The sequence below is a fragment of the Littorina saxatilis genome, linkage group LG3 (genome assembly GCF_037325665.1).
Source record: "Littorina saxatilis isolate snail1 linkage group LG3, US_GU_Lsax_2.0, whole genome shotgun sequence".
NCBI classification, from domain to species: Eukaryota; Metazoa; Mollusca; class Gastropoda; order Littorinimorpha; family Littorinidae; genus Littorina; species Littorina saxatilis.
Window position 1 is genome coordinate 74825038 of NC_090247.1, and position 11400 is coordinate 74836437.

The following is an 11400-nucleotide window of genomic DNA, read 5'->3' on the forward strand; positions in this document are numbered from 1 at the left end:
CCTTAGGGGTACAATCCATGACTCAAAAGGCCCTTAGGGGTACAATCCATGACTCAAAAGGCACTTAAGAGAGTCGGCAACAATTCATACACACAATGTTAGCAGTAATACTATTAATTTAAACTGAGACAGCGACTCTTATGTCAGCATGCAGTGTCTGAAATATTTGTCTGTGTAACAGAGTTTGCCTTGTATTTTCAATAGGTTAAACTTTCAAAGAACACTTTCACAAATCATGAAATGTAGAACGCTGGTTTTCTCTCTCTCTCTCTCTCTCACACACACACACACACACATACACGCACTCACGAATACATACACACACGAATACGTACGCACATGTATGACCACATCATTGGATAAGCTTAGGTGAAACGACACCGTTCAGGGACACCGCCAAGAAAAAATGGCGCCAAAAAATAATTTCGACTTAGGTTCTACACGCTTTCATGACATCAAATCTCAGATGACGAATCTTTCGAGGTAAGATTATGACGTCATCGACGGAGTTCCTCTGCAGCATACCAAGATGGATTGGGCTGTTCGAAGACGGGCAAGAATGTCAAGATTTTAAGAAAAGCAAAAGCACTGGTGAGTGTTCCTCTTCGTCCAATACGTGTACACTAGTTGCACAATCTTGAAGGGGGTAGCAGGGGCGGATTAGGGGAGGGGTTACAGGGGTTCCGGACCCCCCCCACCCGGCTGTCAAAAAAAAATTAATACTAACTTTAAAAAAAAATAATGAGTGGCTGCTGACACCAGTTGATCATGTTTAAAATCAAGGATAAGTCATAAATTGTTCATAAAATAGCTAAAACTCTTCCGCTTCTGGGGGGCGACCCCAACCGGGCCTTGCCCATGTACCCCACAAGGGGTCTACCCCTGGACCCCAGGTTGTAACCCCCCCCCCCCCTCCGGCTTAACTGCTCCGCCCCTGGGTAGACTTCTTCATAGCACGCAAGGAAGTCAGGTCGATGTTGAATGTGTTGAATAATGTTACAATCACAATGTGTTGAATAATGTTTTCAATGAAATTGGCATGCTCTAATCTTGTCTCAAACATTGGTGGCTTGCTGCGTCTATCACATATTTCCAGAGAAAACTCATTGACTAGAGAGACGTACAGACAGCTTACAAAGAATAATTGAATCAATACAGTATAGGCTACAGCAGAGCATACTATTTTCGATGCAAGTCATCTGCCCACAAATGGAAATGGCTATCACTTCCGATCTGAAATTTGTTCATTTCTTTTAAATTTCCGGGTAGGCTGTTACTGCATGATTTTTCTTGCAACTTGTCTTCCGCCCCCCCCCCCCCCCCCAAACTGAAAAAACACCCCTCAAAAACAGCAACAACCAACCAATAACAAGAACACACACACACACGCACGCACACACACACACACACTGTCAATTTGGCATAGGCATCCATTTTTTTCCAGCCCCGTAATATCTGTGAATGCGTGCACCGGTGTCAACCCATCTTGGACACCCCATGCTGCTGGGTCAGCCTCTGTTTTCAACATGACCTGTGCGCCACCGCGGACTGCACGGCTATCGAAAAGTCAGAAATGGTTAGGTAAGAACTCAGCTGCATTTCGGAACTCATTCAATAGCTTATTGCTTACCTTGATTGATTTGATTGTATTTCGAACTGTTTATTTTTTGGGGATTAAATGAAAATGAGAAGCTTCTTGAAATCGAGTAACTTAGCATGCGAGAAATGTTGCAACTCTCTTTTTCTCTCTCACACTCTGTTTCTCTCGCACTCTGTCTCTGTGTCTGTGTCTGTGTGTCTCTGACACCCCCCCTCCCACACACACACACACACACACCACAACCACCAGCGCTACCACAACCGCTACCATCAAAAACAACAACAGCTACAACCAAAGCATGTCTGTCATGACATTCAGATCGCTGATGGAATGCCGCAGTGTCCACAGACACACATACACACACACACTGCACGCACACGTTGTGTACTGGACACCACCATACCCACCAAAAACAAACTAGACCTGTTACTTGTGACATTCAGGTCGCTTGCTGGGCCGCGTGGCTCTGCCGGGTCACTTGACACACACACACACGCACGCACACACACGCACACACACACACACGGCCCCCCATACAAATACACACACACACATACAACCATACCCACCAAAAGCAAACCATGCCTGTCAATGATAATACGATATGATATTATATGATATGATATGGCATTCAGGTCGCTTGCTGGGCTGTGTGGCTCTGCCCAGTTTGTCATGCAGCAGAGGGGTCAGCGGCAGCGGCAGCAGCATTGAACTATCTGATACTGTAGCACAGCAACACACCGACATTAACCGCAACGAAGCGGTCAAGCCTAGCAGACACCGGTAAGGGGCAGAGTATACCTGCGCAGAGTCAGCGGCACAGACGACGCACTGCAGGTTATCCCAGCCCGCTACACGTTGCGTAAAAAGAAAACAGGCCAAGTACTCGTCATATAAATCCCTATCGCAGCATCAATAATATGCAGTGCGTCGTCTGTGCCGCTGACTGCGCAGGTATATTCTGCCCTTATGCAGTGTTTGCGTGAACCCCACATTTCCAGTGCTTGTTTTTCAAGTATTTGAAACACTGGAAACAAAATTGTCAACCTGTTTTGATTGGTCAACGGGGGTCCAGTCGACATACAAACTGCGTACTCCCAATGTTTTTGTGTTTTTTTTCCCCACCAAAATATTTCTTTTCGTCAAATTCCAATTATGAGCATGAACATGTTTTGCGTGAGAAGATCTATCACTGCTACAAATATCCTTTGAGGTATCAAGAAAATATTGCTTGACCTCACCAAGCTATGAGTATGATGTCATTGTTTGATATGAGGTCACAGCTTATTTTTTTTTAGTGCGCACTATACGTTTCTATTTCTTTCTCATCAGCATGGTTATAACTGTTTCCTGGACATGTAAACGTCGTTCATTTAAACTACCCACTTTCTCTCTGCTGCCAGGTATCGAAAGCACGCAGTAGTAACACCACCCGATCCTAAAGAAGTGGTTCTGCTGGGGGCGCGACGACTGAGGGCAGCCAGTGCGACACAGCCTTTAGCGCTGTTGTCTGGGTCGCCAGTGAGTGGGTCTGGGGGAGCCTTGTTTGGAGAGCTGGAGATGGCGCTGTTCAGAGAAGGGCTGCTGGAGTACCGAGACCCTCAGGCCAGTGTTCCTGTACTCAACATTGGGTACGGCTTCACTGACGAGGAGCTGAGGACTCTGAGCAAATCGACTTCTTCACTGCTCAAGGTATGTAATCATGACTGATTTACTCTTGTTATAGACACATTCCGGGTTGTTATGGGTTGCTTTGCCTTGTTACACCCCCGGTATAGGGGTGTGTATAGGTTTCACTGGATGTGTTTGTTTGTTTGTGTGTTTGTGTTCGCATATAGATCTCAAGAATGAACGGACCGATCGTCACCAAACTTGGTGAACAGGTTCTATACATTCCTGAGACGGTCCTTACAAAAATTGGGACCAGTCAAACACACGGTTAGGGAGTTATGGGTGGATTAAGATTAAGAGTGACATATTAATGGTCAAAGGGAAATAACCTTCTCAGTTGGTGGCAGTGAGAATGAGTGCAGTGAGAATGGTTATTTCCCTTTGACCAACGGGGGTGTTTTTCCTGCCTCGAAGGAATTTCTTGTTTTTCGATAGAAACACTGAGGTGAGCCACACTTGACATTGCAGGCTAGCCTCAGTGTTTCTATGGAAACAAGGGATATCAACTCTTGCAAAACCCACGAGAGCTTGAGTTATTGCCAAACATCGTCTGTGCGTGCCCAAACGTCGAACTGCACGAGTGAAAACATTACACGCACACCAAAACTGGGAGCATGTTCATGGTCATTTGATGGATCCAACGGTCGGTGGGTCAAGAGGCCGCGTTGCGGAATCAAGGGTAGGTACTCAGTCGGTACAAATCAGGGCTATGTCAAGTATGATAGAGGGGGGGGGGGGGGTCTCCAAAAATGAGGCAGGGGTCGCCCAGGCGCCTCGTGGGGTACAAGGGCGGGGTTTCGCCGGCCTGACCGTGAGAAAAGTTTAGATTTTAATGGTAATTTTTGGGTCTATCCTCGTGTCTGGAAACGAAATTGTCTCCAAAACCACCACAAAAAAAGAGGAGACGAGGTACATCAGGCGGCCAGGGAGAGGGGAGGGGGTGTGTTCCAAAACCCAGGCCACCCCCACCCCCCCCCCTCCCTCCCAGGTCCGGCCCTGCAAATGTTGATAGATCCATGGGTCTAATAAAGTTCAACGAGGACCAGGATCACAAGCACATCTCAGCACGCATTTGGATAATTATGTCGACCCTTGAAGTTTAATTTAACGACTCTTGAATAAAAGCAGTCTACAATGTCTACAACCCGTAATAGAAACATACACTCAGGATTCACACAAGGCACAGTAGCTAGACGGTCACAGGTCAATTGGTTTCAATATCAGGCTTATTTCACATGACGGCGGATGATCTTGCAATGCGCATGACATATTATAATTATGCAAGAACAACAACTCCAACACTAATACACTACACAAACTGTATTTGTCGTTTGCTGCCCGTGCAGAACAAGGCCAAGTGGTGCGACGAGTGTCGTGACGGGCTGGGGTACGACAAGTTCCTGGCAGCTCAGCTGTGCGGAGAGCACCTCATCGACGGTCTGCCCGCCTCCGTGTGGCTGGAGTGCGTAGAGCCCACCCTGTCCATCCTCATCACCCTCAACTCTCTCAGGCACCGCAGGTCCAACCTCAGCCTCAAGAAAGGTCAGTGATCCAGTGTTAAAGACCAGGTGCGCTTTGCCTAAGCATAACGTTCTGTATAACGTTAGCAAACTTTTTGTAGGTAACGCATAGTTTTGTCGTGGCGTTCGCGGTCGTTTGCAAACGCTTTGTAACGGACAAAGTGTTTGGGGTCAGCGAAGCGTAAGAATGGCGACTGCTCGCTGAAAAAGAGCAATGCAACAACATTATTTGTTTGTTTGTTTGTTTGCTTAACGCCCAGCCGACCACGAAGGGCCATATCAGGGCGGTGCTGCTTTGACATATAACGTGCGCCACACACAAGACAGAAGTCGCAGCACAGGCTTCATGTCTCACCCAGTCACATTATTCTGACACGGACCAACCAGTCCTAGCACTAACCCCATAATGCCAGACGCCAGGCGGAGCAGCCACTAGATTGCCAATTTTAAAGTCTCAGGTATGACCTGGCCGGGGTTCGAACCCACGACCTCCCGATCACGGGGCGGAAACAACATTATGCTCGCAACGTTCAGTAACATGCCTCAGTTGTCCACTATTATCTTATTCTCTCTTTTAAAAAGGACAATCCCGTTACGTGTAGGAAGTAATTATTATCTATCCGTCCTCATCTCCCTCACCTCACTCATGTACTTCAGGTCAAACCTCAGCCTTAAGAAAGGTCAGTGATCTTGTGTAAAAGGCCAGTCGTCCACTGATATTGATTCTGTCTTTTGAAAATGACAATCCTAGGTGTAAGAAGTATTTATATCTATCCGCCCGTTCAATCTCTAAGTGTCAAGAAAGGTTGTGTTTCATTTGGAGATATGTGAAGTCTTAAACTACAATACCAGCACCCACAGTAGCTTCAAAAATGATCAGGTCAATGTCAAATATATGTGGACCGTTTCCTGTCTCTCTGTCAACGTGAATTTGCTTGATCAACTTTATCTTTGTACATGTTCATTAGGTCTTCCAGAGACCCTGGACAGCAATCGCTCACGACACGGCGACTTTGAGTTCGGCCCGGTCGCCATCTTTCACCATCCCGGTCGTATCCAGCAGATGATGTTGCTGCGCGTGGAGTTTCTTAACGCTGCTGCTGCCCAACAAGGCGCAGACGTCAACCAGGTAGTTATCATGTGTTCTGGACGTCAACCAGGTAGTTATCATGTGTTCTGGACGTCAACCAGGTAGTTATCATGTGTTCTGGACGTCAACCAGGTAGTTATCATGTGTTCTGGACGTCAACCAGGTAGTTATCATGTGTTCTGGACGTCAACCAGGTAGTTATCATGTGTTCTGGACGTCAACCAGGTAGTTATCATGTGTTCTGGACGTCAACCAGGTAGTTATCATGTGTTCTGGACGTCAACCAGGTAGTTATCATGTGTTCTGGATGTCAACCAGGTAGTTATCATGTGTTCTGGACGTCAACCAGGTAGTTATCATGTGTTCTGGACGTCAACCAGGTAGTTATCATGTGTTCTGGACGTCAACCAGGTAGTTATCATGTGTTCTGGACCCGTATGTAAGAGTAGATGTTGGAGAATTTAGTTTGGGATAAACTATATCATTAATTTATCCTGGAACTTGACTCCTGAATACCAGCCCTGGAGTCTAAGTGTCTAGGCGAGAACAGACGTAACTCGAAAGAAGAATTACTCACACATTCCGTTCATATCCAGCAGTTGGAGACCAGAAGTGTGTAGTTCTGGCAAAATCAAATAACAACAATAATAATAGTAATAATAAATAGCTTTTCTGAAACGTAAGTTCCATGAATATCTCCAAGCGCTTTGCATTTGCTATTCCAAAACATGAAATAAAAACAAAGACACGAATAACATTGTACAAATCATGGAATTGTAGTTTGCTTGTTTGCCTGAGCAGCATACCGTGAAAGCAAACATAATGAATTTCGTATTCTGAACCAAGCACATTGGGCCGGGATATAGCTCAGTTGGTAGCGCGCTGGATTTGTATTCAGTTCGCCGCTGTCAGCGTGAGTTCGATCCCAGGTTCGGCGGAAATTTATTTCACAGAGTCAACTTTGTGTGCAGACTCTCTTCGGTGTCCGAACTCCCCCCCGTGTACACTACATTGGGTGTGCACGTTAAAGATCCCACGATTGACAAAAGGGTCTTTCCTGGCAAAAATTGCTTAGGCACAGTTAATAATTGTCTACCTATACCCGTGTGACTTGGAATAATAGGCCGTGAAAGGTAAATATGCGCCGAAATGGCTGCAATTACTGGCCGTATAAAATTTCATCTCACACGGCATCACTGCAGAGCGCCTAGAACTGTACCCACGGAATATGCGCGATATAAGCCTCATTGATTGATTGATTGATACCTTTCTACAAATCACCTGTACCTCATCGCTGTTCTTCCGTGTCACTTGACTCGGTCCCGCACAGCCTAAAAGGTTGGAGCGACATTTATTTCGTGTTTACCAATATTACCTTGCAATTTTGGATTGCTATCGTGATACCGTCTTCTTGTCATCTTCATATAACGTTCATAAAAGTAAGACGTAGCAAGTTACACACTTCTTGGGGGTGTTTCTCATTTGTCAGTGTATTGCATGCCTTCCTGTGGGTTTTGAAAAGATAAACTGTGTTCATTTTGATTCTAGCCACAAGCTTCTTTGAGGTTGTTTTTGTTTGCCACTGTAGCAACACATCATGTCTTCATGTGTGCTCATTTTAATTCTAACGTGTATACGTTATTAAGTCTGCAGATCACAACGGAAGGCGAAGCTACAACCGCCATCGTCGGTTCCGACAACCACAGTTCAATGACATCTTTGATGATGACACCGACAACTCCAATCACGATGCCCTGAACATTAGCAGAAACAACACCAACTGCAACAACCATAACAGTAACACGGGGACTGGTATGCACTGCAGGGGATCAGAAGGTGCCGGGGACGCTGAAGCCAGTGGAAATACCGTCATGGATTGTCTTAGCTTTCAGGGAGACAATGTCTTCATTCGGCTCGAAAATCAGGATTCTAGTTTCGACGGTACTGATGGAATTTGGTCACAAGAATGGCAGCCTTGGACAGACAGACACGAAAGAATAATGAGGGTGATGACAATCCCCAGGTTAGTGCGAGCTTCGAATGAAAAACATACTGTGGTCAAGAAAGAACATGAACATATGCGCATGAGACTAGAAAGAGTCAGACAAAACCTCCAAGAAAAACTTCACGGTCTGTTGCACAGGTCTAGAACGTTGGCCCAAGATGGGGATATTGTGGATCAAACCTGCAACGCAGAATCTTCAGAAGATGTCAATAATGTCGCAGCAGAAGGCCATCTCAACAAGAACGGCAACGCCAGGCCCACAGTGACACAATCAGCCTTTTCTGCAGTGGGAGCGCTGGTAACGGCGTCTTGTGCAGTAATGCTCAGTGCTGCTGTGCCAAACAGCGTTGAACCTCCCCCCATGGAACCTCCGCCACTCACAGCAATCACTGAGGAGGCTTCTCAATCATCATCAGCCGAGGAGCTATCGCCTCTAATACCAGTCGCACACCGCGAAGAGGCAGGACTTGTGAATGTCCCCCGAGCTACAGGCCACGGTCGTTTTCGCGAGAAAGCATCATCGGTGTCCAGCGTGAAATCCTCGTCTGAATCACCTTGCAGCAGAGGGGGGCCAGTGGAGTGTGCTTCAGCTCCGCTGGTGTCGATGAAACATGGGGACAAGGTGCAGGGCGTCAGATGCGAGGTCATCATTGTGAAGGAAACTGAGGAAGAAAGGGCGGAGGGGGAGGAAGAAAGAGCGGAGGGGGAGGAGGAGGAGGAGGAAGAGGAGATGCATGTTGATGCAGGTGACAACGAATTTAAACGGGTAAGTATGGAGCTATCTTGTACACCTGTCTTCTGTGTGTGCATAGGGTCATTTCGAGTCTGGTCTCCAAAAGATCTACTTTCCTGGTTTTTAGATCGAATGAGACTGTCCAGTGTGACCACCCAGTGCAGGACAATGACTTAGATCATAAATGACAATGAAGTAGTCCCATTGGTCTCTTGTTGACTTGTGATTTCCTCAACAGAAAATGCGAAGTATTCGGTTTACCATATACAACGGTTTTGGTCAGTAAATTCAAAACAACTTTCATTCATGTCTGGCTTTTCTTCTACTTTCAGCTTGTCCCAGAATCCACATCACCTGCAGGCATTAACGAAGCAGAGCATGCAACCCCTTCTACCAACACCTCCACCACAACCACCACCAACACCCAACCCCAAACATCCACCCCAACTACCTCCACAACCACCACACCAACCCAGATCACCACCAACCAGCCAGTGGACGTACTTGCTCTGGGCGACTACACGCTGTGGTCACTCCTGCCTGGTCATCGTGTCCACTACATCCAGGCCCGCCCCTCCCAAATGACCCAGGGCGGAGGGGCGGCGTCCGGTAGTTCCTTCCGCACTACGTCCACTAGGCACCAGTTCCTCGCCTACTCTCGCAACTTCGCACAGCGGGCGCGAAGCGCGTGGTCTAGGTGGCGCTTCAAGGCGTCTCGTGTGCGTGGTGGCATGCGTTCTTTAGGGGCAGAATAGAGAGAACCAAGAATGGGCAGTATGGGATATCTTGCCCGTTAGCTTTCGCGGTTTGGGTTGAGATGATACTAAATGCAAATCTGAAAAATCACCAAAGAAATACCTTCCAAAATACTGGAGGTTTGGGAAAATTACTCCCGCCAAACCGATGCTACTGGCTTTTAAATGGCAGACGAAAAGTGCGGAAAATGTTAATGTCAATGAATATGCGGACCATTATATGCTAATGTTGCTGTTTTGAAATGGGAATTTCTTCTCGCGCGCGTGGTGCCATGCGTACTTTAGGGGCAGAATAGACGAGTACCAAGACATGGGACTAGAATATTTCCTGCACATTAGCTTTCGTGGTTTGGGTTGAGGTGATACTAAATGTAAATCTGAAAAATCACCAAGGAAATACTTTCCAAAATGCTGGAGGCGGGGGAAAATTACTCGCGCCAAACTGATGCTATTTACTGGTTTTGAAGAGCAGACGAAAAGTGCGGAAAATGTTAATGTCAATGAATATGCGGACGGCATTTAATGCAAAATGTTGCTGTTATGAAATGGGATTTTCTGCAAGTATTACAATCTTGCACTTTATGGATAATATACCAGTGGGGGTTTTACATCCGTCTGTTGCCGCGTTTCCAGATTTTCAGTGTAGAACAGCGTGTGGCAGGCTCATTTGCTCTTTAGCTCAGTGTTGGGATCTCTGGTTGGAAAAGGTTGGAAAAATCAGTCTTTCTTTCAACATTTTAGCTATTTCTCTTAAATATGATGGCACCAGGTTTGACATATCCCTCTACCTTCTAAATACGTAAGTTGATCAATTGATAAAGATAAAAAAAGTGACTTCATACATATAATCTTTTAACAATGTCCTTCCACGAAAACAGAAACTGTCACACATTTCCGTGAAAACAACTTGAATTCTCACTTTGTTAGAAACAGGTAAAACTCATCGTACTATTTGGTTGCACTTTTTAATAAAAGACAAAAAAGCAGATGGCACTGCTGTTATAAGTATAATATTCCACAAGATGCAGGTCATCTGTACATTTTCCTTCCTTCTTTAACAACCCTTTAACTTCATACACCTAGTTGTTTGGATTACATAAATTGAAAGACTGTTCACTGTATGGCAAAATTCATGGCACTGTATGGCAAAATCCATGGCACTGTATGGCAAAATCCATGGCACTGTATGGCAAAATCCATGGCACTGTATGGCAAAATCCATGGCACTGTATGGCAAAATTCATGGCACTGTATGGCAAAATTCATGGCACTGTATAACAAAATTCATGGCAAAATTCATGGCACTGTATAGCAGAATTCATGGCACTGCATGGCAAAATTCATGGCACTGTATTGCAAAATGCATGGCACTGTATTGCAAAATGCATGGCACTGCATGGCAAATTCATGGCAAAATGTCAGATGTTCAGGTCAATGTTAGAGGCAAGCGAATGACATTTCTGGACAAAGGTCTCATTAACTGATGTAATACCTTGGTCACACGGATGATAATAGAGCACCCATTATTATTAGAATAAATAACAAAGATCTAATTCATACTGATGCATAATAACATTTCCCGTCTGTCAGTTGCCTACGACTAAATGTTAAGGAATATGGTTTGGCTATGTTACACGGGAACTGTGCACGTTCGGTTGCTGCTTGCAGTTGTTTGTGTGTGTATTGTGATACAGTTTACAACATGAGATGAAGCATTACACAAAATATCACTAAAAATGGAAGGGAATAAACGGCAACGATAAAAAACGACCAGGTCTGTCTTTTGCGCAGTCAGGGTGCGGCTGAGTGTGTGTGTGTGTGTGTGTGTGTGTGTGTGTGTGTGTGTGTGTGTGTGTGTGTTGATACAGCAAAATAGTATGCTTAGTACCGTGTGTTGCTGTTGTTGTTGCTTTTGTTGTTGTTAGTTTTGTTGTTCTTGTTGGTAGTGGTGGAGGTGGTGTGTGTATGTTGTTGGTGTGTGTGTCACAGGCACTCGTCACGAGCTCGGCGGGATCGAAGTGGGCGG

The 11400-nt window shown here is 45.7% G+C and overlaps 1 protein-coding gene across 1 annotated transcript; it reads left to right on the plus strand.

Annotated features, from left to right (window-relative positions):
• Positions 1–488: 488 nt before the first annotated feature.
• Positions 489–11144, plus strand: LOC138963256 (uncharacterized). Its single transcript, XM_070335319.1, has 8 exons — positions 489–591; positions 1445–1581; positions 2236–2383; positions 3004–3292; positions 4618–4813; positions 5760–5920; positions 7528–8652; positions 8952–11144. Exons 2-8 carry the CDS (start codon positions 1527–1529, stop codon positions 9372–9374), a joined length of 2397 nt encoding a protein of 798 aa, XP_070191420.1. The 5' UTR covers positions 489–591; positions 1445–1526; the 3' UTR covers positions 9375–11144.
• The last annotated feature ends 256 nt before the right edge of the window (positions 11145–11400 follow it).